The sequence below is a fragment of the Schistocerca gregaria genome, chromosome 8 (assembly GCF_023897955.1).
Source record: "Schistocerca gregaria isolate iqSchGreg1 chromosome 8, iqSchGreg1.2, whole genome shotgun sequence".
NCBI lineage: Eukaryota > Metazoa > Arthropoda > Insecta > Orthoptera > Acrididae > Schistocerca > Schistocerca gregaria.
Window position 1 is genome coordinate 266,517,270 of NC_064927.1, and position 20,435 is coordinate 266,537,704.

General features: G+C 37.4%; 1 protein-coding gene across 8 annotated transcripts in view; it reads left to right on the forward strand.

The window, feature by feature from the left end:
• Positions 1-20,435, forward strand: part of LOC126284372 (calcium uptake protein 1 homolog, mitochondrial) — a 613,419-nt gene that overhangs the window by 588,870 nt on the left and 4,114 nt on the right. For all 8 annotated transcript variants that reach the window (XM_049983246.1, XM_049983245.1, XM_049983250.1 and 5 more), the window contains 5 exons: positions 8,134-8,294; positions 9,933-10,049; positions 12,991-13,115; positions 13,203-13,330; positions 13,673-13,762. In XM_049983246.1, coding sequence (XP_049839203.1) covers positions 8,134-8,294; positions 9,933-10,049; positions 12,991-13,115; positions 13,203-13,330; positions 13,673-13,762 — 621 coding nt within the window. The remainder of the gene's footprint in view (positions 1-8,133; positions 8,295-9,932; positions 10,050-12,990; positions 13,116-13,202; positions 13,331-13,672; positions 13,763-20,435) is intronic.

The following is a 20,435-nucleotide window of genomic DNA, read 5'->3' on the forward strand; positions in this document are numbered from 1 at the left end:
GTGCTCTTGCTAGAAAATGTTGATAAATAAAGAGCCCAGCTGGCAGTTGATGGGGTTGTTACTGGTAGCTGTTTATTTCATATTTTAATTTGCTGAAATGTTCTATGAACTAGGTTCACACAAAATTATATGTTGAGTTACTTAATTGTTCCAATCTTAAGCATTTTCCTTTCAAGAGCCTGAACGATATAATTGATTTGTGATTTTTGTTAGTGTTATTATGTAACAACATTTCAGGAAATACAGCTACATGATTCTCAGGTTATTGATTGAAATCTGTGCATGTGAGCTTCTCGGAAAGTGTCATTGGCTATGGACATCAGTAGGTCATTTGTTATTCTGTGAAAAATTTCTTACAATCTCTATTTTGAGTCACAATATGGTTTATGAATATATTTAAATAATAAAATGCAGCATACGCTCATTTGTTAACAATAACTATACAGATCACAAATATTTACCATTTTTGTTGCCTCCCCTCCCCCCCCCCTCCAATTTCTTACACAAATCACTACACAGCTAAGAGGGTATGGAATAATTGTCTGCATTATAAGCTATGCACTGGCATCATTGAATATTTGGAGATTTTCAGCATCATACTTTTTCAAGCACCCAGTGGCATATTACTCTTGATTATAATATTATACTCATAAAAAATTTATGCCTGCCCAGTAAAGCACAAAATAAATCAGTCTGCATAACAATCTGTGTTGTCAGTTGAGTGGATTGAAATGATATGATGTGACACAGCCTGGTGCTTGGAGATGCTGAACAAATATTTGTGGCCTAGAGTCTTGGCAATGCCATGATGCAAGTCAGGTGCGCTGTCCAAGGATATGTCACATATCATAGCACATTATAACACAGTTGCTCCTTTGTAGCTCCAACTTTCATAAAGGCTGATGTTGAAAGCTTAGGACTGATACCTTGAATCAAAATTTGCAAAACATAGGCAAAATGACACTTGATATTCTTCTGTGTAAACATAAGGCCAAAGGGGAAATAAGAAATGTAGAACACAACATTGCTGCATCTAGTGCATTGAAGTTCATTCACTACTTACATTTCACTGTTTACATATTTAATGCTAAGTACAACATTTTAGAGTGTTAATGTTGCTGCTGTCCATTTCAGAAATCTCCATTTACATTACACACATCACTATTCACTCTAATATGCATTCAATGTTCCACAGAAGTCTCCCAGCAGTTGTACAAAAATCTGGTGTGCAAAATATTTTATGTTCTCATCCATTACTATTTACTCCTAAGAAATCATTTCTACATTTTAATTCTAAAATCTTCATGTAACTGCACATTATTTAATTCTGTTGATACTATTATAAAATCTTGCTATATACAGTCCAATGATCCCATCACTCATGTTGATAATATTTCTTGAGATTTTTCACATATGTGCTATATGGTTCTTCAGGTATATTGCATGTGACCTCTGCTGCATTTAGTTGTACGCACTATTTGTTGAACAAGATATCTTCTTCTTCTTTTTTGTTTTTTTGTTCTTTTGATAACTTCATTTCTTCCACTTTGTTGTTTGTCATTTGCACTTCCCCTCTCCCTTTTCTTTCTTTTTCTTATTCCTTTCCTTTTGCACCTTGTTTCTTCTGCCTCTTATCCCTCTTCTTTTCTCTTGCAAGAGCTAGATGTAAGAGTAGTTGAAAGTGCTAAATTTTTAGGGATCACCGTGCACAGTTGTTTAGGATGGAAAGATCATATTTCCAATATAAGCAATAAACTTTGCAGTGATGTTTTTGCTCTGAGGCAAATTAAGCCACTAATAACTGAAGATGATGTACACATGGTGTATTTTTCATACTTCAATGCTATAATGAGCTATGGTATAGAAATCTGGGGCCACTCAACTGAGGCAATGAAAATATTCAAATTACAAAAGAGAGCAATTAGAATAATAGGAAACAAAAGAACAAGAGATATTTGTGAGCCTCTTTTCAAAAAATATGAGATTCTAACCTTCTACAGCTTGTATATTATAAAATTCTGCTCCTTGCTTGCGATCATGAAGATAAATTTAACAAAAATGAAGATGTACACCACCACCACCACACCAGAAACACCAAGAAATTAAGAGAAATACCAAGAAATTAAGAATTCTGCAGCATAACAAAACTCAGTATGAGAGAAGCAGTGGTTACAAGGCAATAAAGTTCTACAACTTTTTACCACCAAACGTCACTAATGCCGAATCGGACAAGTTTAAACAGTCAATCAAACAACTGCTATTATAAATTCCTTTATATTCAGCCAGAGAATTTCTTTCAAATGAAAATAACTGAAGCAAACAGCCATAGTACACTAAAAGAAAAATGTACACAAGTATAGAGAAAAAGAAAAAGTAAAATGTGTTAACTTCCTAACAGCATTGTTTTTTCTAAAGATTTTGTTTTTCTACAGTATTATTGCTGTGAATTTTTTTTAAATATATAAATCTAAACAAAATGGGGTCCAGGATATGTATGTGCTATGTGGCTGTATTATACTGTTAATTTTCAGAAATGTTGTGGCTAAAATTTATCAATTATCTTAGCAAAACTATAGTTAGAATCAGTAAAAGTAATGCATTTTATTGGAAAACTGACAAAGCAAATATGTACTTGGACTTACTCCATAGATGTACATCATAAGCTGCTAAAGAAATAAATTAATTCTTTTTTTTACATGCTCTTCTTTGCTTGCTGATTTTCTGTTTCTTTGTTTTTTTCTTGTATCTATCTTATTCTTCTTTCCTTGCATATATTCTTCTTCATTCTCCCCTTCAGCTTGCAATGTCCCTTGGTTGCAGGCAAAGTGCTCTAAGAAGACTCTTCAAAAGACTCAGAGTTGTCATGATATTCTGCACCTTTGATGCCCCACACGTTGATTTCTTCATGAAAGTTGTTTCGATATGATTTGATTTCATTTATAAAAATAAAATGAACACACACACATATATTAGGAACATTAAATTTCATTGTTTTATGCTAGCTCTCATATTTCTTCTACAGAATGAAAGTAGTATTCGTATAACACCAAATTTATTCTGAGCCTGAATCCTTTCTGAACACACTTTAAATATCCAGGAAGCTTCTTGCACATAAGTACTCTCCATGTGCCTAACACTGCTGTGATGTTTTCAAAACCATTGCCAAAGTCTAAAACTATCTTAACAATGGCAGCTTTGATGATGGGGCCATCTTTAATTTTTGTTAAGAGGAGTAAATTTTCATGAATAAGCAGACTCTTCCATTGGCACATGTTACCAGCAATATATTGAGCTCTGTAAAGAGATATCTTGTGTTGGAGGAGAGAGGCACTTGTTTCCTCATCTTAGTTATTTGCTTCTGCTTAATAAAAATTCTGTTGCACCAGATGTCTCAAAATGATATTCAGTATCTGGTCACAGAATGTGCAAAGTAGACATGTTTTAATGTTTCTACCTCACAGATTTCACTAGCAGTGAAATTGCACAAACTGCCCAGTGTGTCCAATCTGTTTAATAACTCGTGTTTGTGTGTGATGTCCCACTGCAGAGTATTCTCTGATCACACTCCCAGGAATTTTGTGGTTACTTATATACAGTAGACAGGGCACACCTTTTGCAGAAGTTTCGGTATGCAGTGAAAACAACATGTGGCAAGAAAAATCTGTCACGGAATGCGAAAATGCGTCATTACACAGCAACTATAAGAAATGCTGCTCTGTATGCATCAGAAATAATAACACTCGACAAGAGAGCTTGTATACAGCTGGAGGAGGAGGAGCGGAAAACTTTGAGAGACATATGGGGCACCAAAAAACATGGGGATATCTGGATACACGGAACACGACAGGAACGGTATGAAAATATTGAACCGATATTGAGCGAGATACGGAAGATTTGGTTACGATTTGTTGGCAACATCATGAGGATGGATGAGGAGAGGTTGACTAAGAAGATATGGAATGCAACATGTCATATGGGAAACAAAGGAATAAAAGAAAGGAATCTGCAGGATGTAGTACAGAAGAGGGAATTGTTAGTCCTGCTGACCTACACCTATAAAAGCATATACATTATCCAAGCTTTTGGAGCTAATAGTTCCTTCCTCAGGGAGAATTACAGAAGGTTAAAAAGGTCACTCAGATTCTGACATGAGGGGTACCCTGCTGTTATGAGGAGAAGGGAAGACATATATGAACTTACAGGACTGTAGACAGTGGCATAACACATACATTAATGTAGAAAAGTTGATTTTAAGAACTGCATTTATGATTGTCGTCAAACTGTTATAAACTACTTATGCACAACAGACTAAATGTTTAATAGGAAAATTAGAAAGAAACCCACAACTTTTTAGATTCTACTTCCTTAGTTTTAGTAATCAGTTGCTGTTTATCTGCTATTGGTTGCTTATTACTTCTATGGCTACACTGATATTTACTGGGTATAGCTGTTCCCCACAGACGGTAAGAACAGAGATTTGCTTGTAATGAACATCGTTACTTGTCATACAGCTATTCAAAGTTTTAAATTCCAGATTTTAAATCATTAAATAATTTGTAGGAGAGCATAATACAAAATAGTTTTACTTTCCTTTTGAATTTATGGGAATTTCTAATTTATTATGTTATGAGTGATGAGAGCATTTTATGAGGTTTACATTAAAACACAGTGCATCATGTGAAAGGGTTGGTGGATGGTCACGGGTGACCAGACACGAAAATCAAAGTTGTCTTAACAGAAGAAGAAAGAAACAGAGGAATCAAGAGAATGAAGAGGTATTTGGAAGAAAGGAAACATGTAAAACAAGCCAACGTGTTCCACGAGGGTCCTAATTAAGCAGAAGAAGTGTAGATACCTTACCTTCCATAGATTGTACATTTTGTGATAGTCAAAAATTTATGTGTACAGTTTTGTCTTTATTTAGTAGCTATTTGTTTGTATTTAATTTGTTTACTATCTTGCAGTTTGCGCCACCAATTATAGTTTTGAGGTCATGAGTACAGTGAATTAATTATAATGTACACTGTAATGACTAGTGATACCAGCAAACATTACTGGTAAACCTTCCTGCAGTTCATTTATAAATGTAATTAACAGAACTGCATCGAGTGTAGAACCTTAGTTAGTTCTTTGGATTACTACTTGGTCATTTGACTAAGTACTTCCACCATTTTTAACTCTCTCCGAAAGATACCATTTAACCCACTAATTGCATTGTTTGTCTAGTTCTGGTTCCCCCACCCCCTAAAAGTAGTGCTTTGTTGATGAGGTCAAAGGCCTGTATGAGATGACAGAATACTAGTGTAGTATGTTTTCTTTCATTGAATGCATTATAGATTTCATATAAAACTATCCGCAAGGCCTGATTTATACATTGCCCTTTCTGAAGGCCAACCTGATGAAAACTCAGTAAGCAGTTACTTTCTTGGAAGCAAATATAATGTGAATTGTTTATGAACTGCAGTTTGTACATTTTCTTGACTACAAGGATAACTACAGTAGTTTCCCTTTCTCCATTGTGACCAGTCAATGTAGACAGTGCCTTTAATTTACTAAATAAATCTACGTACTTACTTTACTTCAGTTGTGGCCTACATCATTGTTGTGAAATCCATTATGGTATCCTGTATTTATTGAACAAGCATATTTTAGCTCATGTATTCAGTCATGGAGGGACACCGAAGGCAAGATATTCTCAGGTATTTAAACCATTTTTAACTACTCACTAGCCAGTGGGATGTTACACTGTCAGGTTAGCCTGCTACCAAGCTAGTCTACTTCTCAAGAATAATGATGGGCAGAAAGACCTCTACTCTTGTTTACTAATTTATAACCTTGCATACAGTCTTTACTCAGCAGGTCAAACTGAATGAAGAGGTGCAGCACTTAAGACACTGGGCTCCCATTTGGGACGAGTAGGGCTCAAACACTCTCCTCCTCCTTCTCCAGACATATACCAATATGTTTTCTGTGGTTTCCACAAATCAGTGAAGGCAAGTACTGGAGAGATTCATTTGACAAACACACAGCCAATTTTCTTCCCCATCCTTGTGATTTTAGAGCTGATATTTGCTCTGTTGTAGTTTCATCACCAATAGGGCATTAATCCTTGATCTTTCTTATTTTTCAGTGCAAATGTCACATTCATTGGTTCTTAAATACATACACAAATGAGATATTTCTGTGTACCATTTGCCAAGAGATTAAATCTGCAGAATATTGATAAACTGTGTAAAATCTCAAGAGTGTGATTAGGATTCAAGAAATATGTTGCTGTCCTGTGCAAATTTGCATACAGAACAAAGTGATTTAATTAGTTAATCAAGTAGATAATTGTTTATTCCTCCACAGATCATTTACAAAATTATTATATACAAGTAATCTTACAAAAATGAAAGTGCTTGTAACACTATTCATTTTATTACATCACACAACTGCCTGTGCTACACACACACAAAAACTTTGTCAGCTGGCATCAGGATGCTGATGATACTTCTGCCATTCTACTGTATTCTTCATGTTGCCCTTTCACCCATCTGAAAAAGCTGAGTCAGTACGTTGTTTATCTTACCACAATGACTTAAATTTTGAGCTCCAGAAAATGGAAAAGGTTTAGAACAGCCCATCACAGACCCTAAGCATATGATTTTACAGTAAGAATCTATGGCAGTTTTCTGTAAAATGATAGTTGTTCATTAGTAAATAGTGTTAATTTTTATCGTTTTCTGTTCTGTGTTATCTAAATAATCCTTGATTTTTAGTAGGAATTATTTAAGAGGTAAGCTTTAACTGATTTTGAAAGTATTTAAATTTTATTTCTCTCTTTAAACTCCTTGGACAGTTTATTGTACAATTTTATTCTGGCTCTTGTTCATGAATGCTGCTCTTTGTGAGATAATTACTGATGTTGTTCTTGATGTACATAATGAATTGGTAGATATACTCACATGGTGCAGGGAGAACTGTAGCTGTTAGAACATATCTTTACAGTGAGTTCAGTTACTAATTTTAGTTATTATTCTAATGGCTGTTTACTGTAGTTTTGAAGACACACTGCATGTTTTGTGTTTGGGACTCCAAAAAAATGATTCCATAGCTAAACGTGGAGTGTGGTTAGGAATAGTATGTAACAATAAGGTGTTGTCTGTTACACAGTGATGACAAAAATATAAGAGGATAGCATACTGCTGACATTTTCTTTGCTAGTGTACTTGTGTGTTCATTCGATTTCAGGTGACAGTGAGTGTTAATTGGTTAAACTTTTGTTCTGTAGCGTATGAAATTTTCATCTACATTTCATTTTACAGAATTATTTTCCACCTGTAAGCAGAAATTCACCCTGTCTGATTTTTATATTCAGTGTAACTTTATTGATTGATGGTGACTAATTATAAACAACCTTTAGGGTTTTATTGTCTTTCTCTATTAAGACTTCTGGAGTGTTGTAATCAGCAAAAACAATTTTCTCCCATGTCTCACTCTGTGTGGAAAGTCATTGACGGTATCAAAAATAATTATGTCAGTTAATGGGGCTTTTTCACTGCTTATGCATTCTTTAAGTATGCAGACTAGCACTTCATCTACGTCAGCTAATTTCCATTTATTAATTTTTGTGTCCTGTTTTCCTGATATTTATACTGTGTGATGGGTACCACCACCGTTGTACGTGCCATATAATTTTTTTACCAGAACACCGTAATATTTGATCTATTGAAATTTTTTTTGTAGTTTTTCTTTTCTTTTTTTTCTTTTATTTGCTATACCTGAAAAATAGTCATTCAGATTTTTCCCCTTCTTCTTCATCATCATCATCTTCTTCTTCTTTTAAATCCTGCCACATCCAATGAATTGGGAAGAATATCTACTAATCATTATATTCATCATGTTTGTTGCTAGTTTGCTTTTATAAAAAAATAAAACAACATCATGTACTGAGAATGTCACAGTACGTGTGTGTGTGTTTTGTGAGCAGGGTTTAAGTCTAAGCATCTGTAGGTATCCTTACAGTACAGTACAGTTGTCAACGCAGTCTCTCACTGAAGTCAGTCTTGGAATATGATTGGGTTGCATAGTGATTGGTTACTTGTTACATGCTTTATTCTATGCTTACACTATAATTTTCTTATCGTGCAGCATCACGGCGACATTTTGAGATTGCCTTCCGTATGTTCGATCTGAATGGTGATGGGGATGTTGATTCAGAAGAATTTGAAAAGGTGGCTACACTCATTCGACAGCAGACGAGCATTGGCAGCCGACATAGGGATCATGCCAACACTGGAAACACTTTCAAGGTTATATGATTATACTTTTGTACTTTTCATAATATGTTAAGCATTAAGTAAATTGTATTTGTTTCTTCCCCGCAGAAAATATTGTCACACTCTGTTTATACATATTAGACTAGAAACAAATTGTACTGAGATAAATAACGCATGTTGGTTCCTAACTGGTAAATTGTTTCATTTATGTGTATATGACAACAGTAATAAACTAATATTCTTACCTTTAATGGTACATGATTGTAGTTTCTTCTTAGTGATGCAGGTGGAAACAACAGTATTATGAAAAGGCCAGATTTGTGCTCACTGTAAAGATTACACATTGAGTTGCAGACAGGCATAACGAAAAGACTTACATGTAAGCTGGAGCAGCGGAAGGTAGTGCTCATGTGTCCATGAGATGTGCTTCCTTGTGTGTGTGTGTGTGTGTGTGTGTGTGTGTGTGCGCGCGCGCGCGCGTTGCGACTCAGCATGTCATCTTTATGGTGAGTAACAGTCTATCCTTTTCATAATATTTTTGATATTCCAACATGGACTTTCCATTGTTCAAATTGAAATAACTTGGATCAGATCATACAAGCTGTGCCCTGTTCATCATAGTTACCCTTTATGCTTAGTCAGTGAACTCACTCACCCCCTCCCTCCCTCCCCACCCCATATACCTATGCTATCTCCTGCTAGCCTCTGTTAAGAAATGAGTCAGGGGGCGAGAGAGGGAGAGAGAGGGAGGGAGAGAGAGAGAGAGAGAGAGAGAGAGAGAGAGAGGGGGGGGGGGGGGGGGGCTCACCTTGCTGCCTTAATACAGCTCTCAGATTTCAGCATAAATTTCTAAGACTTTTTTAAATTAGTTATTTTAAACATTTGATCAGTCATTTAAGTCATAAAGTCATGGATGCACTCAACATCATTTCTTCAGCATCATGGCACTTTCATGCTATGTTTACACCTGGCCTGTGCAGATACCTGGAGTGAACTGTGATGGCTAATCTGTGGGAGGAATATACAGCATGACCAGATGTTTTCAAATTGCATAATCTGATACTATTACATCATTATGTTGTTACTGTTTGTACTATTTGGAAGCAACTTAGCTAATTTAAAGTACTCAAATGTATGTGCATGATGCTTGTTGTACATAACCTGAAGATAAGCCGTGTTGTTAATACCATATGTCAGTTCCACTTTGGTCTCATACAGTGGTCTTTCATTTGATAGGAAGGTAGTTCAAATTGTCATCTGGTCCTCCAGGTTTGGTTTTCCTTGATTTACCTAAGCCTGTTAACACAAATGACAGGATTTACTGATATCCTTCATCATCCCAAATTTAGGTGGGTTCTCTGTCTCTAGCAATCTTGTCATTGACAGACATTATAAACTCTATACCTCCTTCCTTCTTATTGTTGCCTTTGCTGTAGAAGGCATGATATGGTTTTGTAATTCAGAAATCACACCTCTAATTTTTTTAATAACTAATGCATAGTGCACAAATAAACCCTCAACAACACAGTCATGTTTGTTTGGTAAAGTTAATTTAATTTTTATAAGTTTAAAATTTAATGAAAAAGTTAAGCCAGTCATCATTTCCTATTCATTTTCACAAAATAAAATTGTTTGATCTATTTTACTTATGGCTATGAAATTTATTTGTAGGGTGTGAATTCTGCACTGACAACATATTTCTTTGGACCAAACCATGACCAGAAATTGACCATTGAGAAATTTCTCGAGTTCCAACAACAATTACAGAGAGAGATACTGAGTCTTGAGGTAAGTACCTAATCATCACAGTGGCTCCTTAATTTTAGTGCTATTAGTAAAAGTGAGTATAAGTATCAGTTTTCGAGTTACTGCTCTCTGTTAATAGGTGAAAGAACATGTTCATTTTTTATGACCCTGTGTGCCTCTTTTAATTTACTCAAACTGTACCACAACACTTTGGTAGGTGAAAAATTCTGCTCCTTATAGAAGAGGAGGAGGAAAAAGAAGAAGACAGTATGAAGCCAAAGTTGATCATTTTCACCTACCTATCTCTGCCTCTCTGCTGCCTTGCCCCCTTCCCCCCTCCTATATGTTGTTTGTTCCTACTAACTGCTGTTTATGTGTAATGAAAATCAGGCTAAAGGCCGGCCGGTGTGGCCGAGTGTTTCTAGGCGCTTCAGTTTGGAACCGCGCGACCGCTATGGTCGCAGGTTCAAATCCTGCCACGGGCATGGATGTGTGGTGTCTTTAGGTTTGTTAGGTTTAAGTAGTCCTAAGTTCTAGGGGACTAATGACCTCAGATGTTAAGTCCCATAGTGCTCAGAGCCATTTGGCACACAGGCTAAAGTTGTGTCCTAGATTCCAGCTAATTTAATGTACCTATCATGTATTACGTATGGAAGTTGATCACTAGCCAAAGATTAATGACAATTGTCACACAGTTGGTGACATCATTAGCAACATTCATCATAACAATTTAAAGAAGGTTAAGAAATGGTAAAGATTATAATTTTTTTTCAGCTGAGGCACTGATAAGAATGAATAGCCTTAAGATTCTATATTTCATTGTCATCCTGATTATCACTGAGCATGTGCAAATACACTGCCAAAAGTAACTTTTTAAAGGGGCATAACTGTAAAGTGTGAATGATCTGGCAGAAACAAACTATTTTTTGCACATTGTGTGAGGCTGGTTAAAGTGTCATATATGAGCTGCTGTCTGTGCTTGGTACATTATTGCCATGTTAGACCTGCCAATTACCTGGTATATATCTTGCTGAAGGTACAGTTGCCCTTAGAAATTGTTCTGGTGATACAGCTACTTCATCCCACCACATTTTGTAAACTTCCTTTTCTGCTCGCCACTGCCCTCATTGTTCTACTGCATGCACCCTCTGTACTAACACAGAACAGAGAGCACAGTATCTGCTCCTGTTTTATGCATTACGTAACAAATGCCCACTATCACAGTCGTCTTTAGCCAATACGAATACCCATAGTTGACCAGAATATTTGATAAAAAGCCCTGTTACACTACAAATCAGAATGTGAAAAGGCAGAAAAAGGAGACATAAATTCCATTTAAAGAAGTAGCGTGAGTGAAAATTGCCAAGTTCCTCTTAAAAACGTAACTATTATATTCTATTAACAACTTTAGTTTATGTTATTTATTTCTTCTGAGCAAAGCAGTGCAGTACTTAAAGCACTAGATTTGGTTTCGAGAGTATCAGGGTCAAATCTCCAACCAGCCACCCTTGTTTCTGTTTTCTTTTGTTTTTGAAAATCTTTTATGGTTATTTTTGACATGACTAATTTCCTGTCTCATTCTTGTCCAGGTGGAATTTATGTTCTGCCTCTAAAGACCTTTTCATGGATGGAGTGTGTTTACCATTCTTTGCCTCTTTATATAGGATGAATGCTTGATCATCCTGAGGTGCCTTGCATCAGGTTATTGTTCCATAATGGGAGAAAGTACAGAAGTGTGTTGTTATGTGCACAGTATGTTCACCATGTTATGCATGTAGGCATATATTATCAATTTTAGTTTGATAAATCAATTCAAATATGCGATAATAGTTCATAAAGCATTGTGTTACATTCCATCAAGATCTGTAATAATTATAATTAAAGTATTATTATGAAAAGTATTTTGTATTATATTGAACAAATAGTTGCACCTGCCTGATTTTCTGTTCTTGTTCTTCTTCTCGTGCTTTTGTGAATCTTCAGATGCCTGTGTGATTTTAGTCTCAGTTGTTTCGATGAAGTCAGTTAAATATTATACTAATTACAATTATTGCTCTGGAGCCAAACGTTTGCAAATATCAGTTTTTATTATTCATAGTGTACTAACCTGTCCAATGGAAACTGACATATTACACCTAAACTTGCTCAGTGATTTTTTCCCAGCCCTTAAGTGACAGCTCAGACAAGAGATATTTAGTCACTCTACATTAATTTGAAGATGAAATTAAGACCTTAAAAAGTAGCAAAAATTAAATACTTGATACCAATATGCCTCTTCTGCTAATAAAATGAAATACATTGCTATCAGCAGCTGATACAGATGCTCAGTTTTATAGGTTATCATTAAAATGTTTCTTTAAAGATAACTGAAGACATAGTGTTTTATTCTTCAAAAGATTCATTTTAAAGGAAAACATCAATGTAGTGTGCCTCCTTATTCAGAAATATTTTACCTACTGTCAGAAGCAGTACGTCACAAATAAGATTACAATACAATATTTTCAACTAAACAGTTGTTGCTCTATCTCAGCTGTGGGTTTACCTGTATTTTGTACATGTATAATACTCATAAATTTTGGAAACAAACCTCAAAATCCGAACAAGCCAGTAACTGCTTTTAGAAATAATACAAGCCATGCATTTTGCGTGTCGTGAAGCACATTTTTCATATTGCACCTGCAGGGTTTGTTAATATCAAGAAACATCTCAGAACAGAAAATACATAGTGATCTTACACTATTTCACAAAAATTCTAATTAATTCTATTGCTTCAACCTTCTGTTGTATTGTTATGCATTTATCTGGGTTCTTTCTACATAGTAATGTAGACATTTGTATCATAATCAGTGATTTGGACCTCAGCTTATTTCATTTTGGGTTGGTGTTAAGTTTAAAATCTTCAGTGGAGATTGCAGCAATATTTAAATATGCAGTAAAAGTTCCATCTATGTGCCATTACTCATTAGTTTATGTTCTCTTTCAGTTTCTAAGGAAAGGTCCTGATGAAAATGGCAACATATCTGAGGCTGATTTCACTGAATTACTTTTGGCGTATGCTGGTTATCCACAAAAGAAGAAAACAAGAATGCTGAAAAGAGTTAAAAAAGCGTAAGAACACAATTGTTAAGTTTATTCCAAAATATTTGATGTGTTCAATCATGAATTATGTAATGATAAAAATCATTGTTTATACAGGTTCAAAGAAAATGCTAAAGGAATAAGCAAAGATGATTATCTCAAGTTTTTCCATTTCTTGAATAATATAAATGATGTGGACACTGCACTAACTTTCTATCACATTGCTGGTGCCTCAATTGACCAAGGTAACTAACAGAAATTTGTATCTTTTACTTAACATGCAAGTGTAGCAAAAATGCTAATAGTGTTTGGTGTAGAGAGCTACAATCTTATACTATCCTGAGATTGAACATTTGTTTCCATTAAGTTCTTCAAAAAATATAACTTTATTGTTTCATTAATGAATTATTGATTAAAACCAAACTGCATCAATGTTGTTAGTGGAGAGATACTATTATACTTTTCACAGTTTATAAACATTTCTAATGGAAACTCCTTAGAAGCTTAATTCAAGTGTCTAACTTTACCAGTGTTAAAGTATAGAACTCTCAAATCAAACTTCTAATGAACATCTTTCCATTTCACAGCAACTCTAAAACATGTGGCCAAAACTGTTGCACATGTTGACCTGTCTGACCATGTTATAAATGTGGTATTTACTATTTTTGATGAAAACTGTAAGTATGTGTTGGATATCAACTATTTTAAAATATGAGTTAAGAAGATAAGAATCTCTTCTTGTTACTTATGATGGGTGTTTGCTGCATAAATATGGAATTTTCCCTATGACTTGAATACATTGATACCAGTTATGATTTGGACCTTTGCAGTAATGACACTTGATCACAGAGCATTATAACATACACAGAATGTACCAAAAGGAAAAGAAATCTGAAAGTCAAACTGTTAGACTTCGTCATCACTATAAATGGGGCTTTCTACAATTTATCGTACTTTCCTCCATAGGGAAGGAATTATTAGTTTTGAAAACTGGGATAAAGTGTGTACTTCTATGTGTGTCTATCAGTATTATTGACACTTGTCTTGAAGGTAGTACTGGCCAGTTATTCTGTTTTATAATTTTTGATACTACTACTACTACTACTACTACTACTACTACTACTAATAGTGAACCTGCCAAAGTTTTGCAATTGCTTAATGTGTATGGGAATTGGATATACATCTTACTCTCCATCTCCCCCCTTACTTCGTCCATTTTCTCTTTCCCCTCTCTCTTTGTCCATCACCCACTCTCTCCTATCTCTGTTCACATCCTCCTCCCCACTGTCTTATCTCCCCCACCTCCTTCCTGTATCCAAGAAATAACAGCCACAGCCTGTGGGTGACATTGAAACTCATGTTTGATAGTTGCAGTGATTAATTGGAATTAATCATGACAGTGAAGTTGAAGTTGATAGCTGGAATGTAATAACTTCTCATTTTCATATTTAACAAATGTGCTAAGAAACTGCTCACATAAAAAATGAGAATATGGTTCATTTGTTGGCTTCAAAATTTTCGTCTAGATTTATCTTGGTTCATTAAGTCAACTGTGAGTTCACAGATATGATACCTCTGCAAACAGTAGTGTTTCTTAGACTATGCCAACAGCATATGAGGGTACGCTGAAAAGTTTCAGTGAGGAACTAATTTTAAATGACTGGGTGCCATAGACATCTGAAGAAATAATTCATCATTTGCTATTTGAATAATTATCTACAAAAACTTTGTGAAATATGATTTCAGAATAAGTTAAATGTGTACAGCTATCAAATTTAAAAACTTAATTCTTTGACAATGTATGGACCATTTTAAAAAGAAGTCACATGATTGCATTGCAATTTGCTATTGTGTATCAGAAGTGGGTCCACCCCTTCAGACGAAGAATGAAGTAGCAGTGAAACCAATCACTGAAACTGGGTGATGTGGCATGGTGGTAGAGGTATAAGACTTAGATTGTCAAGGAACTGGGCTCAAATATTTGTATACCATACAGATTTAAGTTTCATATGGTTTCCACCAAGAAAAGGAGGAAACTGATTTCCTCCCCTGTCCTCAACCCAGCCAGGCTTGGCCTCAGTTTCTAATAACCTTTTTGTCAATTAGACATTAAATCATAATTGCCCTTTGAAAGCATGCAGTACCTGAAGAGCTTGTTGGGTGGGCCAGACTGCTCTACCAGAACCTGAAGAGCTGAATACAGTCAGCTGCCAGGCTATCTGATGACTTCCCTATTTCCGAGGGAGTTCATCAGGTATCTGCTCTCTGCCCACTCCTCTTTATCGCTGTCATAGATACCATCACAAAAAAACTTGCGGGAAACCTCACTCTGGACGCTACTGTGTGCTAGTGATGTGCTACTGGCCAGTGAAGATAAGAATGATCTACAACTTCAGGTCCAAGCCTGCAATGACCGCAGGACCACGGCTCAATGTGTTGAAAACATATTACCTTTTCACAGATATAAATGATTCTGTAACCATCAGAATCAATAGAGTTGACCTTCCAACAGCAAGGACTTTTAAGTACCTGGGCTCAAAAATTGCTGCCAGTGGAAATCTCACTGCAGAAATCTCCAACTGCCTTAGCAGCGTGTGGCTCGAATGGTGTTCTGTTACTGGAGCACTATGCGACAAGAAACAGGCTCAAATCAAAAGTATATTGAACGGTAATCTGTCCAGTTGCACTGTATGAGGCTGAATGCTGGCCTTCAACATAAGGAATTTGAGCAAAGACTTGATGTGATGGAGATGAAAATGCTTAGGTGGACATTGGGATTAACACTGAATGACCACGTCACAAATAATGAAGTTTGCATGCTGTAAAATGGTGCAACAGTAGTAGACAAAATGAAAGAAAGCCATCTACATTGGTACAGGCACATCCTTAGAGCAGACGAGACAACAGGGGCAAAGACTAGTTTCAACCTAAATGTAAATGGGAAATGGCCAGCAGGATGACCAAGGCAGTGATAGCTTGAAACCATGCATGAAGACCTCAAGATCTCAGGCCTTCACGCTGATCAGGCACAAGATCGCAAGGAGTGGTGATAATGAGCCAATACAGCGGACACCATCAGCATGCAGGACAAATGCTAAGGAAGAAAAAGAAGAAGAAGAAATTAAATCATAATCTGCTAAAACATAGTGAGCCTACTCCGAAACATATGAGGTTGATTTTATTGGAAAGGTTATGGACACAATTTTCCAGAATATGAAAGGAATTCTACTTGTTTATTACTTTGTAAAGGTTGAAAAATAACTGCCAAATAATGCAAGTATTCTGTACCAACTAGATGATAAAAATAAAAGTATGAATTTTTAGAACATATGCACTATTTGCCAGATTGACACCTCACTAGCTTCCACATTCAGACATGTCATGGAAAACTAATACAACTTTTGGGATGCTCTGCTAAACTGTTACACTTTGTGGCACAAAACTGCTCAAGCAAGAAAGTCTGATGCAGGAAACAGAAATTATGGAAAGGTTGAGAGACATGATCATCATCGTACCATAATCTTGCAAGTGGAGTGAGATTGTTCGGTTATTTGAACATGTTGTGGTTTGATTAATTTCAAGTGTTTTGGATATTAAGAAGTACAAAATGTTACTGCTTTTATTCTGAATGACATAAAAAAACAGAAACAAGGGAAATGTACAAAATTTTCCTCATTAAAAGTTTCCAGAAAAGTGGATTGCCCATGGATGACCAATGACATTTTTTATGGGTTTGCATCTAGAATCATTGCTCAGAATTACAATTTGGGTACCAATTTTTAAGTTTTTCCTCTGTTAACTGGGTGCAGTGCCTTCTAGTAACAGGATAAAAACAAGTTTCAGTTGAAAGTTTGTAAGGTTGTAGTTGTTGTAGGACTGGTACCATGTGGTCATGTGAAGCTTCATCGCTGACGTAAGTCGTGACTGTGATGGGTGTATGTATCAGTCAGTTGTATGCAATCAGCACAGTAAGATGAGTTTACAACATGGCAGAGTGGCAGAAAGGAGCACTTATGTTTGGATGTGCCCATGACCACACTGTGAATTAAGTTGCCTGATTTATTGATCTATCAATATGGACTGTCCAACATGTCTACAAGTAGTAGTGTACCACTCACGACCATGAAACTCTGTCCTAACTGATAGGGGCTGCAGATGAGTGTCAGACGTTACCAGTCACAGTGTTTCAAAACCAACAGGAATTACTGCCATCAGTGAATTCAGATCCATGTCAGTTCCTGGAACATTGCAAAGGGAACTATGTGACTGGACATTTGGAGTCAAGTATCTCTAAAAACGTATTGCTCACAGTGGCACCTAACCCTCCACACTTTAAATGGCCCACACTGGACAGTAACAGACTGGAGGCATACTGTGTATTCTGATAAATCATAGTTTATTTTCAAATGGTACAAGGCATCAAGTGCACCAAAGACCCAAAGGGGTATTGAATTAGAATATTGTGAAGGCGATAGTTGAGGCAGGAGGTGGTGCTGTGATGGTTAGTGGCTTTTTCTTGTAGCAAGACTTGTGCCAATTCATTCAGGCTTGTGTCAGCATAAATCAGGATATTTATTTAAGCATTCTGAGTGACCAATTGTTGTCCTTTGTTCTACATCTTCATGAGAAGTGTGCTGTAGACACACTCTTCTTCCATGATGACAGCATCCGTCTTCACAGGGCTGCATCATATATGCATTTGATGAACACAAAGGTACCCTATGGCACATCAGTGAATGACTGTAGTTAGTTATATGTTGCTGAAAAACCTTGTAGACTCTCTTCCTTGCCAAGTTGAGGCTAATATCAAGGTTAAAGTCAGTGTTACGTGGTATTAGTATGATGTCTCACAGGCAGACTAATTTTTTGTGCAGTGTGCTTTGCTTCAGGATGAGACACAGTATAATGACTGTATTAATTTTTAATTGATCTTCCATAATGTTTTGAATGTATTTCAAGCAAATACTATAATATACTTATGTGCATTAAAATGGACACAGCTGTTTTTGTAATTCACACACACACACACACACACACACACACACACACACACACACACACACACACACGACTGCAGTCCCAGGTAACTGAAGCCTCACTGTGAGCAGCAGCAACAGTGCATAATGGGAGTGGCACCTGGGTGGGGGTAAAGAGGAGGCTGGGGTGCGGAGGGGGACGGATAGTAGGGTAGGGATGGCAGACAGTGAAGTTCTGCTGAGGAGCATGCAGGGACAATTTGGAGAGGGAGGGTAGCTTATGCAATCAGGAGGTTAGGAGTAGTACAGGGGAGAGGTATGGAAGAGGGAGTAGGGGTGTGGGGTGAAGCGGAAAAGGAGATAAGTATAAAGACTGGCTATGATGGTGGAATGAGGGCTGTGTAGTGCTGGAATGGGAACAGGGAAGGAGCTGGATGGGTGAGGACAATGACTAATGAAGGTTGAGACCGGGAGGTTTATGGGAACGTCGGACATATTGCTGGGAAAGTTGCCACCTGCGCAATTCAGAAAAGCTAGTGTGGTGGGAAGGATCCATGTAGCACAGGCTGTGAAGCAGTCATTGAACTGAAGAGCGTCATAATTGGCAGAATTCTCAGCAACAGGGTGGTCCACTTGTTTCTTGGACACAGTTAGTTGGTGGGCATTCATGCAGACAGACAGCCATGCCCACATACAGTGCAGCACAGTGGTTACAGCGTAGCTTCTCGATCACATGACTTGTTTCACAGGTGTTCCTGCCTTTGAATGGGATAGGTGATGTTTGTGACTGGACTGGAGTAGGTGGTGGAGGGAGGATGTATGGGACAGGTCTTGCATCTAGTTCTATTACAGGGGTATGAGCCATGAGGTAAAGGGTTGGGAGCAGGGGTTGTGTAGGGATGCATGAGTATGTTGTGTAGGTTTAGTGGATGGTGGAATACCTCTGTGGGAGTGGTGGAAAGGATAGTGGGCAGGACATTTCTCATTTCAAGGCACAAGAGGTAGTCAAAACAGTGGCGCAGAATTTGTTTCAGTTGCTCCAGTCCTGGGTGGTACTGAATTATGGGGAATGCTCCCTTGTGGTCGGACGGTGGGACTTTGGGAGATGGTGGGAGACTGGAAAGGTAAAGCACGGGACATTTGTTTTGTGCAAGGTTGGGAGGATAATTACAGTTTGTGAAAGCTTCAATAAGCCAGTGAGACCCTTGGTATATTTCGAGAGGGACCACTCATCACTGCTGATGTGATACCGTGAGTGACTACGCTGTGTGGAAGAGACTTCTTGGTATGGAAACTGGTAGCTGTCGAAGTGTAGGTATTGCTGGTGGTTAGTAGTTTTGATATGGACGGAGGTACTGATGTAGCCATCTTTGAGGTGGAGGGCAACATCTAGGAGGCTGGCTTGTTGGGTTGAGTAGGACCAGTTGAAGCAAATGAGGGAGAAGTTGTTGAGGTTATGGAGTAATGTGGATAGGATGTCCTCTACCTTGATCCAGATAGCAAAGATGTTGTCAGTGAATCAAAACCAGGTGATGCGTTTAGGATTCTGGTGTTTAGGAAGGATTCCTCCAGATGGCCCATGGATAGGCTGACCTATGATGGTGCCATGTGGGTGCCCATTGCGGTACCCCAGATTTGTTTGTAGGTAATGCCTTCAAAGAAAAGGTAATTATGGGTGAGGATATAGTTGGTCATGGTGACTAGGAAGGAGGTTGTTTTTGGAATCCTTTGGGCATTGGGAAAGGTAATGTTCAGTTGTGGTAAGGCCGTGGGCATTAGGGATGTTAGTGTAAAGGGAGGTGGCATCAATATGATGAACATGTGCTAAAGGGACAGGACTGTGGAGAGTCGGTGGAGGAAATGGTTGGTACCTTGTATAGAGGAGGGTAGGTTTTGGTTAACAGGTTGAAAGACGTTGGTCTATGAGAGCAGAGATTCTCTCAGTGGGGGCACAGTAACCAGCCATAATAGGGCATCCTGGTGGGTTGGGTTTATGGACTTACGGAAGCTTGTAGGAGGTAGCATTGCAGGGACTGGTAGGGGTGAACTGAGAGATGGATTCCAGGGAGGAGTTGTGGGCTGGGCCTAAGGATTTGAAGAGTGACTGGAGATCCTGCTGGATTTGTGTAATGGGGTTACTGTGGCAAGATTTGTAGGTGGACATATCTGACAGCTGGCAGAGTCCTTCTGCCATGTAATCCCGCCAGGTAATCCTTGCAGTTCAAAACAACAGTGATGGAGAGTTTGTCCACAGGTAGGATTATAATGTTGGGATCAGGTTTGAAATGGTGGACTGCGGTTCTTCTGCAGATGTAAGGTTTGTTTGCATGTTGAGGGTTTTGTGGAATGATGGTGAGGCAAGGTTCAAGATTAA